The 14,855-nt window shown below is 39.8% G+C and overlaps 2 protein-coding genes across 3 annotated transcripts in view; one reads left to right on the forward strand and one right to left on the reverse strand.

The window, feature by feature from the left end:
* LOC8026986 (deoxyribonuclease-2) overlaps positions 1–12,526 on the reverse strand; it is a 60,433-nt gene extending 47,907 nt beyond the window's left edge. For both annotated transcript variants that reach the window (XM_040212777.3, XM_029977602.4), the window contains exon 1: positions 12,264–12,526. In XM_040212777.3, coding sequence (XP_040068711.1) covers positions 12,264–12,373 — 110 coding nt within the window. In that variant the 5' untranslated portion in view covers positions 12,374–12,526. The remainder of the gene's footprint in view (positions 1–12,263) is intronic.
* A 181-nt stretch (positions 12,527–12,707) lies between these two features.
* The window catches only part of LOC115317796 (acetylcholinesterase-1-like), a 48,733-nt gene continuing 46,585 nt past the window's right edge, over positions 12,708–14,855 (forward strand). The window contains exon 1 of the mRNA XM_040212784.3: positions 12,708–12,855. The gene's annotated coding sequence lies outside the window, so the exon portion shown is untranslated. The remainder of the gene's footprint in view (positions 12,856–14,855) is intronic.

Raw genomic sequence — 14,855 nt, forward strand, 5'->3', positions numbered from 1 at the left:
CTTAACAACCAACTAGATTGCGGCAAGGGCCAGTAAGTTCGACAAAAACCCAATCAACAACAAAGGAACGTGAATGTCGTAAAGCTATGACCTGTTCTTCTTGAGCCGTGAGTTAATATTACTCTGATGGTCAAAACTGAAGGCTATACTCGTTTTCACCTGAAGGAAAATGGGAAATTTTGAATAATAAGAATTGGGTTGTGTGTATGTTTATACAGCCTAGAACTTGGTCTGCCTCACAGGGGCGACGAGTCTCCCAGCTGTAGATGAGAAATTTAGCCAGTGCGGTACAACCGCTAGCCTGGGGTCTTTAACCTGCATCACGCAGTAGTGATACACGACCGCACGCCGGTACGATGCTCATCCAGATCGAAACGGGCAGGGGTGGGGGGAAATTTTGAACATTGTCAATACGCCGCGCGTTTACATGATCTGGTTGTCCGAGGTAAAGCGATGCTTTTGGCATTTAAAACGTGCACGTCTCAATAAGATGACATATAGCTAATCTAAACTTTACATACATATATTTTGTTTGTTCAAATAATCGAGGAAGATAGTAATGCTCCGCGAAGAGTCGGACTTCTTTAGCGAGAATTCTGGAGCTGAAAACAAGTATAGAAATAATACCTTAAACTTGTATTGAGCGCGTTGGTAATAGATTCGAAAATACGAAAGAGTTAGACAAAGAGGACGTCCTTCATCTTTGTTTAACGCTTTTTTTATTTTTGAGAAATAGCTTGTCTCATTTTTGTGTATGCACCTCTCGCGGCAGAAAGAAGCCCTTGGTGTTAAATGCTTCCTTCTCGGGGCCGCCTTATCGCACGGGACAGGATGCAATAAAAAGGCACTTTTCCTGGCTTTCCGAGTATCGGACGACCTTGGCAGACCGGAAGAAAACCTGCTGACGCTTCCGGCCTCAGGACGTAGACAGAGTTATCTGCAGATCTACGGCGGTCTCCTTTGTCCTGCGACGTGTTCAGCCCTTCTCGAAAATGTTGATATACGCTCCGGGACGCTGCTAGCGCGAACAAGTCATCGCCGGTTTCTTTCTGTTTTTCTCTCAGCATTGAAGGACTTTCATCAAAACTACTATAGCGGTTGAAAGTGCTCAGTTGGGGGGTGATAATATAAGTGGTGATTTTGATGTCCGCCAGCCTAGCATAACTAAAAAAAAAAAAAGAAGTATATAAATATGTCCAATAAATGTTCGAGGACAACCTGCAAAAGGCCGTTGTTATAGAACTCCTTGTTTTGAGTGTTAAGGAATCGCTCCACTTCAGCAACCACTTGGTCGTCGTCATGGAAATGTGTTCAAGTATGTTTGGCCACATTGGAAGCCTCAGCGCCATGTAACCACAATGTCATAAACTAGGGCGTTTTTTCCGAACACCGCCACCGGTTTGGAATGAATCTCCTTGGCATTGCTACGCTTCAGGCCGAAAAAAAAAACACTGCGCGTGCTTTGAGTTTCCCAACAGGATGTGAGATTTCTGTTTCGACACTCTAGCGGAGTTCCGCGGTACTAGAGCAGGCGATGTTTATACTGTACCGAAACTAGAGGGATGCGCGCTCGTGTTGATTCTTGTTTTGTTCCCTTTCTTTTAATTTTTGGTGCCCATAATACGAACTTTATGAACGCCCCTTAACAGCTAAGATTTAGTGTGTTGATCATGGATACAAACTTCGTGTTAAATTTTTATACCTTATCGTTTCTTCGAAGATTTTGATGGTTCCGTATTTCTCTGGTGGTAGTTTTAGAGCGCAGCTCTTAGGCGCCTGTTTCCGCGTATAACGGCGTCGGCGTTGGCGTAACCGCGCGCTTTCCATTATGGGACGTCACAGACCTATACACTAACTCGGTTTCCAGCTAAATTTAGGGAAGAAACTGAATTGGTGTGTAAGTCTATGACGGCCCATAATGAAACACAGCGCATTCAGTTTCCCCGCTTAATTTAGCGGTAAAACCGATGTCATATGACCTCAACACCAATTCACATTCTCCGCTAAATTTAGCAGGGAATTGAATTGGTGTTGAGGTCTAGTGACATCGATTTTCTCACTAAATCTAGCGGAGAAACTGAATTCGGTCATAGGTGACGTGACACAAAGTCATGTGACGTCATTTTCCCCGCTAAATTTAGCGGGGAAACTGAATTGGCGTTGAAGTCACGTGGCGTTAATTTTTCAACCAAATTTAGAGGCGAAAGTGTTCGAGAAGTGGAGGGTATGGAGGAGGGGAGGGTACGGAGAAGGAGGGGAGGGTACGCAGAAGGAGGGGAGGGCACAGAGGAGGGGGAGAGAAGGGTACGGAGGAGGAGGGGTAGGCGGCGGGAGGAGGAGGGGAGGATAAGGAGGGAAGGAGAAGGACAAGGAAAAGAGGAGGAGCAGAGGTGGAAGAGAGGATACGGAGAAGGAAAAAGGCATATCCTCCCCTCTGTACCCTCCCATCCTACTCAAGAGCTGCGCACTAATTTTGCGTTACAGAGATTTGTAAACGTCTTTCTTTTTGTGGCCTTCTCTTTTCAGTTACATTTTTAAACTAAGTTTTCAGTCTTTTGCCGGGTGGTGGTTATTTGGGGAACGACATTACCGCTGGAACTGCCATGCGAACCATTCATGTGCTACAGCGAAGTTATTTCAACAATGTCACTTCTAACCGTAATGACTTTCGCTTTCTTTTTGTGATGTCATGTCCCTACGACTTGGCAGTGCAATATCAAAAATGTTTGAGGTGTGTTTTCAACTGTGCATATCACGCGATGATTTCCCATTTTCTGCTCTTAGTGTCAGGTGATATTGAGCGTAGCCCTTGGCTCTGACAGCGCTGAATACACCGCTATTCTTGCATCGCTGGAACATATTGCAACTTGTCGAATAAAATGCACTAAGGATCATCTCATTCTCCAGAATGGTCTTCAAAGAGTAACCAAAGGGTGTGATCAACGGCTATAACGTTACTAAACCACTGAAAGTGTAAGTTCGTTTGTGTTTCTCGTAAACTTTCCACAATTCTTCTCCAGTATTTTCTAGACACTGAAGACATCCAGCGAGCTCAACTATAAAAATACTTCGGTGTATATTTTTCTCCTCGTATGTCTTGAAGTAACTATATTGATAATATATATGCCGAAGCCTCTAAAACCCTTGGTGTATAACCGACGCTGCCTACACTCCGCTCCCCCTGCTCTGCGGCAGCTGGCCTATGAAACCTTTGTACGTCCGAAAATAGACTATGCAGCTGCATCCGGTCTTCTCATCAAATTAACCTAGCTAACACATAAGAATCCATTCGAAATTGAGCAACATGTTTCGCCCTAACTATGATCATACCGCCAGTGTGTCAGTAATGACAGCCCTTTCTCGGCCTCCCCGCCCACATACTCGCCGCTAATTACCTTGAATTTCTTTCTTCCATAAACGTTTTTTCTGCCACCTTCGACTCAGGCAATCTTTGTTGTTAGACCCCCATCGCTCATCTCGGCGCCATTTGAACTTTCTTCGAGTACGTCGCATCCCCGCTTCCGCCAGCATTTCTAACAACTCATTTCTTCCACTTGCTATAATAGAATAGTATGATTTTCCGGACCACATAGTTAACATCAGTAACCCACGTCTTTTTAGAAAATGCAGTGTCATTCATAAAAAGTATGTAACTAAGATTATTTTCGTGGCCACTGCTTGGCCAGAAATGTTTTATTTTTTCCCTTTTGTTGTTTATTTTTGTATAATCTCCCATATGTATGTTTCTTTTTTTATTGCCTCCCCCCCCCCCCTTATGTAACGCCCCTCTGGGCCTTTAAGGGTAAATTAAGTAATTAATACTAAAATGTATTCACCAGATGTTCTAACCTAACTATTGTGGTATTCAATACAAGCTTCACAAGTTATTTCTACGATATACGAGGGGCGTTTATAAACTTCGTATCAACACAAAAAATGACGAAAAAAAAAAGAAAAAAAAACAGGCAGCAACATGAGTACGCGTCCCTCTTATTTTTGGTGCAGTCTAAATATCACGTTTTTTAGTACTGCGGAACGCCGCCATTGCATCAAAACAATAAGGGCGTCTCCTGTCAGTGCCCAGCATTTGCAGTGATCCGTTTTCTCCATTTGAAGAGAAGTAATGCCAAGGATATATTTTCCGAGCTGCTGGCCCAGTCCGGGGACAACGCCCCAATTTATGACATTGTGGTTAAATGGCGCAGACGCTTCCAGTCTGCCCGATCAAGAGGAAAGCATTTCAAGTAGAACGACCAAGTGGCTGCTGAAGTGGAGCGACATTCAAAAGAGAAGAGAAAGACTTCTACCCGAGTTTATGAACGCCCCTCCTACGTGGAACAAAAACGAAACAAGTAATTTATCTGTATCTACCTGTTTGTCAAAGCTGGAATTAGAAAGCGAATACGAAAGTTTCTAATTTTGTGAGCAGGTAGTCACACTAAATGTTAGAGAACGCTGTAGAAACCGTGTTTTCGTCACTTAATGAACTGCAGGTTCTGGATCCTGAATTTTTGTTAGCAGAAGTAAACGTCCTTGCTATATGAAAGAGTATGGTCGTCCGCGTACGTCTTCTATGTTAATATCCTTTCGTTTTTAAGTATTCATTATAAAGACGGGCTCAAATTAACTAAGTTATTTAGTCGTTTTTCTTTTTAAATGTTGTCTTGAATATAAAAAGTGATGCCCTACAACTGGTTTTTTTTTTCTGTCGTTGTTTTTTAGTGTCTACGATTTTGTATCGGTCTTGAAGATTGAAATAAAGTTATTTTTGCTGGTATCTCAGCTGAGCAAGCGTAAGGCACCTCGAAAAAGCACTGTGAACGGCTGAGAATCGCCAATCAGATAAAAATGCAGTTTACTATCACAACAATCCGATTGTCCTATGGATGCTTCTTCACGGAATATTAATGTTCTATCAAGGCACTAATTCTAGCCTAGAACTCTGGGAAGGGTTATGTTCATATTGGGAAAAGCGCTATGTCTGTATGTGTCCATGCCTGTTTTTGATTTTTGTATTTGTTTCACGCCACTGCGACAAATTAAAGCGCTATTCTCTGAATTTATCTTGTTGCATTTCAGGTCAAGTGCTATAGTTTTGAAATTGTCTACGTTTCTTATATATCACTTTCAAACTACTTATGATATCAGCTCGATGAACACAGCCATTTGTTACTTGTAATATTTTACCAGCGCTTAGAAACTCAGGCCAAAGCAAGACCACATGCATTGTTGGGTCATTGAAGATATGGAACATACCTCCGAAAAAATACGGCAAATCGAGCTATATATCTGATAAAAAGCGGTCCCCGCTCGGAACGTCGTCCGATAAATACGTTTTAAAGCATGTACCTCCTTTTTACGATATATATATATATATATATATATATATATATATATATATATATATATATATATATATATATATATATATATATATATATATATATATATATATATATATATATATATATATATATACCGTGTGCTTTTTTTCTTAAGATTAGTGTATTCCGGGTAAAAAATACAACTTCCTCAACACCACATTACTCATGGTGGCGCACGTGAGAAAATGCGCGATACTTACTATAGTTGGTGACGGGTCAAGAACGAAGTGGAAGATCCTCCCCCTTCTTTCCACCTTAATAATGTGAACGCTGGAGAGGAGGCGACGTCCTCTCCACCATTCGCTCCGCTCAAGTGGGAAGGGTTGGAAGGAGCTTCCACTTCATTCTTGACTTGTTAACAACTATAGTTAGTTCGTTAATTAATTAAACATGACAAATTAACATTTCATTTAGTGAAAATAGACATGTGCTTCCAGCCAGCAACTTGCTGAGCGTCACGGATAATTGCTACATCAGTGATTATCAGAAAGACCTTGAGCGCGTGAGAAGCGTAGCAGTGCGCTAAAGTTACCACTCGTAGAATAGATACAAGGCTTTAGCTCTGATAAGAGACGGATAAATCATGCGGGCGCCTTATCGCAACCGCTAGCCTTGTACCTGCTCAACGACTGGTGACTTTAGCGCAGTGCTACGCTTCTCACGCGCTTCAAGTCTTTCTGGAAATTACTGATTTAGTGACGAAAATATTTTACTCGAGATGGGGAACAAGAGGGACAAAGGGCAAACACAAATCTTCAAACACAGCTAAGTGAATGGTGCGTGACCGAAAAAATTCGCCTGGTCCGGGTATCGAACCCGGGACCTCTCCATTTCTATTGGAGCGCTCTACCGACCGAGCTAACCAGGGGTTAGACGTCAGTAGAGCAAACGGTTTTTATCAACTGCCACCAGTCTAACGCAGTAATGCAATTAGATGCATTTAATTGCATCATCATCATAACTTTAAAATGCGAGTTTCACCCTTGTTGGTGTTAGACTGGTGGCCGCTGACAAAACCCGTTTGCTCTACGTGCGTTTAACCCCTGGTTAGCTCAGTTGGTAGAGCGCTCCACTGGAAATGAAGAGGTCTTGGGTTCGATCCCCGGGCCAGGCGGATTTTTTCGGTCGCGTGCCAGTCACCCAGCTGTGTTTGGAGATTTGTGTTTTTCATTTGTCCCTCTAGTTCCCCCTCTCCAGAAATTATTTTCGTCATTCTTGTACACGTCGCTTGCACCTTTGAAATTTAATTGCAATATAAACTGATTTAGTTTTTTTTTTTTCAGGACGCTCAACAAGTTTCTAATTGGAACCACATATGTATTTTCACTAAATACTCATTTAATTAGTTATTTTAATTCATTAGCAAACTAATTATTAAGCATCCCGTATTTTCTTACGACCGCCACTGCGAGTAATGCCATCCTGAACAAATTGTATATTTTGCCTGGAATACAAAAACTTTAGGAATTTTGTCACTCTTCGCTGAAACACCCAGTATATTTACAAATATATTTATTCATCGAAGAACACCCAAAAATTCTTTTAAAAAAATGAAAAAGTTTGCCACATTCGAAGAAGTCAAAAACAGGAAACGCCAGACTATAATAAAAATTTGTACATAAAGATCGCTGTCAATTTTATTTTTTAACCCGCTTTCACGGCTAGGTGCTGTCAATAATTCAACCTGTCACGCAAGCCGGTGAGCGAACCTGCTGCGACAGCGTTGTAGTCTATATGTGTATATATGTCTTTGACTTTGCAGGAGCCACCAATGCAACCAGAGCGGATGTCATTCATTATGATGATGGGCGTTCCCTTCGAGAAAGCTGTGAGCTACAACACAACAAATGTCAAGCTGTAATCCATCAACCCTCAAGTGCGCCTAACTTATTTACTGTGAATCGAATATGTTGGGATATGCACCTGCGCAGAATGTGTTAAGATATGCATCTGCGCAGAATGTTAGATATGCACCTGCGCAGGCCCGTACTACTGTTAATGCTGGTTCTGAGTGTTATGAACTGTGTTGCATCTGCTTGCTAATGATGGGAGAACACACACAATCACTAAATTTCGAAGTGAGAGCTAAGAAAAAAAAATAAACTTTTTCCCTCTACCTGCACCACCTGATGGTATAACAGGTTTAATCCAAGTTAAAATTAAAAAAATGAAGGCCGTAATTGTCCAGAAGTTTTTTTTTAGATCTTAAAGCTAAGTAAAAAGAAAAACAGGGAGGCAGTTGAGGCTTAGCATTGTACGCGAACTTGGAAAAAGCTTGCAGGCATTCATAATTATTGGTGGTTTTTTTTTTTTTTTGGGTATTAAGTTATTAAATGTTGTTCCGCTTGGTCTTGCCACTTGTCGTTGGTTTTCTTGCCGACGAGGAAGTTGTCTTGTTCTTTTTTTTAGAATTTTCGTATTGGAATCTATCAGAAATTGAATTGGAAACAATTAAAAAATCTTAGTATTTTACTTTTTTTTATAAAACCAATTATGTATATCTGCGTATCTTTGTACTCTCATGTATGCTTTAATTTTATTTAATGATTGTCTTTGTCCCTATTTTTATGTGTGTGTGTGTGTGTGTGTGTGTGGTGTTTTCTTTTTTTTTTGGGGGGGGGGGGGCGGGAAGAGCAGAGATCATTTTATTTCTTTGTTGTTTTTAATTCTTTTATGTTTTTTCACAACTAGAGTGCTTTTTTTAACTGTACCCTGGTACTTTTATATTTACATTTTTCCCCGAAAGAGAATGATCCCGTTTATTAGGCTTCCTGTTTGCGTATTTCATTTTTAGTGTTGTTGATCTGTTCCCGTAAATATTTTTTTCTTCGGAAGGGGAGGATTCGAAGGGGTGAGGTTGTGTCTTGAAGCCTACACTAAATATTTAGTCGTTCACATCAGCATTACTTTTCGTACGTTGTAGGTTTGTAGGTTGTTGCTGATTGGTCTTGAAGTGTTGTAAAACAATATCAACTTTTCTTTCGTTTTTCACTGTGTTTTTCTTGTGTATTCCTGAACATCGTTATGTTGAGAGTAGGTGATTTTTCGTTCCAGTTTTGTTATTGATACTCTCATTATGTTTGGTGCGAAGACCAGAACCTGGAACTAGTCTTAGGTCCTCCTAACCCATTGCTTGGGGTTTCCTCTATTGGTGGATGCTTGTCATGGTTGGTTAAAGGAATCCCGGGGAATGAAACTGGCTCACACCCCTGATCTTGTTGTGGGTCTTTCAAATGCCATTGTTTGTGGTGTTGGTTCAGGATGGTAAGCTAGGAGAAGCTCCGAGCCAGAAACTAATCCACGGCTCTCGTAACTAAAGATGGAGTCTTCTCATAAGATGTATTTTTGCAAGTTTTTATCTAAAAAGCTAAGGAAGCACTGAGAATGGATCTGGTCCAAACCCCTTATCCACGACTTTTCGGTCTTCCATTGACAGTGTGCATTTTTGCAGTTCGGTGTGTAAAAGTGACTGCTGGTTATCTTCTTCTTGGATTTCGTTTTTACTTGGGGTAAAAGATAATTTGTAAAAAAAAATTCTTTACAATAGTTCTTCTCTTTAGATTGATATCTTTCATTCCCCAGTTTGTTCTATATTTTATTTCATTTTAATTTTAATTTTTTATGGTGTGTTGTCTGAAATAAGTTGAACTAATGCCTCCAGAGTATTTATGTGAGTTTTAGAGCTGAGTACAGTTTCTCACGGATATTCAAGTTAATGTTTTAAATTAAAAGTGTTTGAATACATGGCCTTGTTAGATGACATGTAGTAAAGTAATGATTCATACTAGTACATGTTTGTCAACAGAAACAAATAGTGTGGTTGTAGTGTGGTTGTGTACATTAAATCTATAGAGATAAACATGAAATCTACCGTGTACAGTAACAATTTGGGTGATGTTTCTAGAGGGAGGAAAACTAATGAGGATGGGATTTGTTGATAATATTCATTCAAAAAAGTTTTTTGTGTTTTTGTCATCGTTTGCCAAGAGTGATTCTATCTCCTACGTGCTAATCCCCTTATTGTATGTTATCTATTTTGTTTTGATTTTGGTAGGTGTATGTATTGGCCGTGATAACTTGTGGAGTTTGCAAATTGGTCGGCTAGATCGTTCCCTAATATATTAGAATGGCTATTGACGTGAAAGAATGATGTTGTAATAAATGTATTGACTGGTTGGATTCTGCGATTTATTTCATTAATTGAAGGAATTTCAATATTTGGACTTGCCAATGCTTGTAGGACTAATAGGATATCCGTGTATATGTTTAAATGGTATTCCTCTCTTGTTGCAAGAATATATTCAAGGTTTCTTAATATGGCAAAAGTTTCTGGATCGAATATTGTCTTGTGTTTCGGCAAGCGATATTTTTCTTTTTTTTAATTCCTCTATTGTTTTTCAGAATAATGAATACTGCTCCCACCTGATCTAAGTACACTGAACCATCTGTATAGAGTGATATGACATGTTATTTAAGATAGAGTAATTAAATTCATTCTTTGATATGATAAATTGAATCTCTTTGTCGGATGGGTTTTCCAAAGATCTATTCTATAGGATATGATACTTCTGTGGGAAAAATACTAAGGATACCGAATTGGGCGAGTTTTCTAAGTTGGAATACATTAAACACAAATAATTCTACGTCAAGCTTGACGTTAATTGGAATGATATTACATAGTATAAGACTATAAGTAGACTTATGTTAAAAACTGTGCGGAACGCTCTTGGTATTTTGAGTAATGGTAGTCTTTGTGTGGATTGCAATTGTCTTAACACCTGTCAATTGCCTAATGGTCTCCAGCACGCAGGTGATCCGTACACTATATATCTATCTATGCCTCCGTAAGTATATTTCCCGTGATTGGCTTGATGTAATACCCCAATTTTGGGGGTATATTTTTTATATATTGGCTGTATGGATTTGAACTTTTTGTTTAATATATTGAAGGTGTGGTAGGAAGTTCGAAAGTGGGTCATAAGTGACTCCTAAAATTTTAAGTTGTTTCACTATTTCTAGCTTATGAACGGGAAATTTTATTATTGGGGGTCTGTTTCTATATAGTTCACCTCTAGTTATTATTAGACATTTACATTTCAAATGGTTAAAATATAATCTTCTTTCGGATGTCTACTGTCCTAGTCTTGCAGTATTTCAATAGTTCTTTCGTCTAATTCTCTTCTTGAGTTTTCTTCTATGACATCCACGAGAAAATGGTATTTGCAAAAAATATTTTTGTAGTAATCCTGATAGTATAATATTCCATAGTAAAGGACTTAGTCGAGAGCCCTGGGGGCATCCCATATTAATTCATTTGTTTATTTCTTGTTTTTCTGGGGTGATATAGTATGTCATGGTTCTATCAAGAAAGTCTGAGTATACTAGATTGTATAGATTACTTGGGCAAGAATGGTGTTTTAAATAGGCCAAAACTGCCGGATAACATTGTGTGTTAAATGCCCCTGTGAAGTCTAGGCAACCATCGCTACAGCTGTTGCTTTATTTTTTATTTTTTTTTTGTCTTTGCAGATGTGTAGTAAATGTAAACAGAGCCTGTGTAGATGATTTAAGATGTGTGACCCAAATTGTAATCGGTGTGCATGTTTTTTTTTTTTTAAGAAATATATTCTACTATAGAGCGCACGTTATAAAACTTTTCCGAGTATGGAATTTAAGCAAATTGGGCGATAGGCATTGGGTGTTGCTTTATCTTTATATTTTTATTTAGTAAGATTATTTTTCCTTTCTTCAACTTTTTTGGAAAATATCGAGATGTTAGTCAAGAGTTGAATAAAGTTAGAAAAGATTGGTGATGTTTATGCCAGAAACAATTTAAGAAAAGTAACATTATTTTGTTTAATCCGGGGGCGGTTTTAAGTCGCAATTTTGTTATTATGTTTGGTATTTCTTTAAATGCTAGTTAAACATCAGGACAATAGGATTAGGAAGTGCTTAAATATTGTTGTAAGTTAGTTACATATGGTGAGACTTTTGTGGTGTCGCCTTTTGGGAACACCGTGTCCAAATTATATTAAACTGATTCATTAAATTAAGAAGTAAAAGTATTATCTCCTTTTAATATTGGTGTAAGAATTAGTAATTATTTCAGCTTATTAAGTGCCAGTTTGTATGGGATTCTGAATAGACACATTTTTGCATTTGTACAAACATCTGTTCTACGTTTCTGTAAGAAAGTATCACACACTCAATCCCCTTAGTACTCACGGTATTGTTTTAGCAAATAAAATTTACGTAATCAATTTATGACGTGTTTCTGGTTCTTCTGGCCTCAACTTGGCCATTGAGCTTATTCAGCCTCGAGTCCAAATATCAAGGGTGCATCTCCAAAGTCCGCCATAATTAATAAAAAGGACTACCTTCTGTTCGTGTGTACATTTTGTGGTATATGAATGTACCCTTACTTCAACGAGGTGGAGTGACATTTGTGGGCGGCCTGGTGGCTTAAAGCGTTTGGAAATGTTTCCCGCATAATAAATCATATCTGGCTGTTTCCTACGCCTGGCGACCAACTGTCATCACTGGCATTTTTTTGATGCCGGCAATACACAACGATGACGCCGACCAAGTGTTATATTAAATAAAGTTTCCTCTCTCTCTCTCTCTCTCTCACGTAAGCGGCGCTTCGCTGCTGAAAAAAAAATGGTGGCGCAGAAGTATGATCATTGATGTTTAGAAAGCTAGGCAAACAATAACGACCTAGCAGTCTTTGCGTCAACAGTATAACTTACAACAAAAAATAAATAAAGCGAACGTAGTCCAGTACCCGGGAAATGCGCTCCACTAAAATGGTACCGGAGTATAAAATAATAAGCTGGAATTAGTTAATATGCATAAAATTCGGAGAAATAATAGTCTCACCAATCAACGTTTCCGCCGCTTTGATTCTTGCATCGTGTAGATCCCGAAGTAGAGGAGACCAGAGGGACACTGAAGGCCAGAAGACCCAAAACCAAATAACTTGTGCGCATCTTCAATATATTCCCCGTAAAGGGCAGCCCCAATTTTCTCCTAATTTTGGTAATATAAAGGCTTCGAAATTGGGGTTTTCTGCACAAACATCGACGGATACAAAAGCTCCAAGCTCGTGTTGTCGCTTTCGAGGATCACTTCCTCTCTGTCTGGCAGCTTGGGTCAGGCCGAAGGCTTTATCTTTCTCCCTTTCCCTCTCGCTCTCCCACGAGCTAAAACAAGGGAAACATATTGTCGTTAGTGGGAAGGGAATGGAGGAAGGAGAAAGAGAAGTCAGCTGATATGACGTTCGTGCCCTGAGTAACGACGACCGGCACTTAACAAACAATCAGGGTTGCGGGAAACCCTCTTTTGGCGAACATCACGCAGTTTATTTTGCGGGCAAAAATATTCGCGTGACAAGAACATGTGCCGGAGTGTGAGTTATATGACCTCCATATATTATGCTGCTCTGATTCTAGTTTTGTCTTTATTTCTCTCGGTGAGTTTTTATTCTCTTGCTTCGCTTTTCTTGTCAGTTAGATAAGCTTAAAAATAAACTCCCATATATGATATTTTTCTTGACAAATGGTAACACTGAAATTTTTTTTATCGTCATGGCTGCAAGTGTTAAGCCCGTTGTGAGCCCCATAAAGAACTCTCCGAGGTTTCTACCATTAAGCAACAATGGAGACGATTAGTGTAGCCTAGAGCCACTAAATGAGCTGCGTTAGAGTATCGGCACTCCGTTCCCCGACAGTGTTGCCATTTTGGCTCGTATGCAGAGCAGACGCAACTGCCGATCGTCATGATTCAAAAGTGCGACTTCCTCAGCATTAGATTTGTTGTTAAGAAGGTCATGTAATATTGCTTTGCTCTGTCGCGAACTGTTTAAACATTTGTGGAGGACAGAAAAGCGTCTCCTGTGATTTCAGATAATGCTTCAGATAACTGGCAACCATGATTTTAAGACACAATATGGCCAAGTGTCGTTACTCTGAAGCGTAGCTTAGTTAGTGGCACTAGTGCAGCCTTAAAATAATCATAACACAATTTTGTTTTACTTTTTTGGTGGGTAAAGTGCAAACTTCGAGCTTCGCAGTCCGGTTTAGGGAACCCTGGACGCTCGTTATATTCTGGTTTCAGGCAAGAACCCTAAAGACCGAAGTGCATGGTTTTGCACGACTACATCATAAACTCTCAAACTATACGTCAGGGTAAACCGTCAGTAAAAGTATTTGCGTTCAAAGAAAAGTACGACGAAATAATTGAAATAATAAAGAAACATAGTAAAGTAGTAGTTGAAATCAGCAATTAAGAAAAAAACAGGCGATGGTTTGAGTACGTCATTGTCTCTCCCGGCGTTTAATTTGAGTTGGTACAGCGGTTGCGGGCTCGATCCTGCGCGATCTGCTTATTGATATTGTTGTTCGTTAAATTTTTTGTTCTGTCAATAATTTTGGCGTCCGTGGATGTTGTTTAATTTGGAGACTCAATAGAGTTATTGCAGAGCATGAATGAAAGATATTAAAACACGCTGTAGGCGACGACCGATCGTTCTCGTTCGCATCCCAGACGAACAGGATACAAGTGTAAGATATGGGTACGTGTTTTGAGTTAAAAGCATGAGACGCTCCCATGTCTATCGACCAGCCATGTTCATTTACAGCTTCAGGAATGCGGGGCGTGGCTTATCGCGTTCACGCCTCTCGCTTCGTGATTGGTCCTCCGGCCTTCGCGTCGAAAAATGCCGCAATCTGATTGGATGAAGGATAATAATGAGATGCTGGGTACCCCGTTGATACGGATAAACAAAAAAATGTTGACATTTTCGAGGACAAGCTGGGTAAATACAAAGTCTCCAGAAAAACCTAATGTTTTTTTGTTTGTTTTTTTCTTTTTACAGCGAAGCTGCATATGTCTAGTATTTCAGCTATTTTTGGTATCCGTGTACAAAGACAAAATTGCATGTAAAAGCGCTCCATTGTGTGGAAATGCATATATGCAGTTTGCTAAAGAAAGACGTTGAAACGTGTGATAATGGAGATACATCCGAGAACAATGGGCCTTCTCCCGCTCGAGTCGAGTGACGTCACAGCTTTGCATTTATAAAAGCGGCTGTTCTGATAGATGTAAATCTTTATATGTATAGATTTAACTCGCAAAGAATCTTACCAAAGTTGTAATGGAGCCCATTAGTGTATATCACAGTGATCCCAAAGCAATTATCTCTACTGTTTCAAAATGATGTATATATACTGTAAATTAAGATTTGGTGAAGCGCTGTTTTGTGTCACTTGGTGAATCATTTGTAGGGGTGCTCTACAGCTTCGCTGGCCAACAACTTTCAGAGGGGAATGACTCTCAATTAGTTTTTGTTTCTAGAGCGCAGGCTCTTAGGCGCCCGTTTCCGGGTCGAGCGGCATCGCCGTCGGCGTAACCGCGCACGTTGCATTATGGGACACCCCAACCAAATTTAGCGGAGAAATTTCCCGGCTAAAT

The sequence above is a fragment of the Ixodes scapularis genome, unplaced genomic scaffold (assembly GCF_016920785.2).
Source record: "Ixodes scapularis isolate PalLabHiFi unplaced genomic scaffold, ASM1692078v2 PGA_scaffold6__148_contigs__length_123643588, whole genome shotgun sequence".
In the NCBI taxonomy this organism is placed as follows: Eukaryota; Metazoa; Arthropoda; class Arachnida; order Ixodida; family Ixodidae; genus Ixodes; species Ixodes scapularis.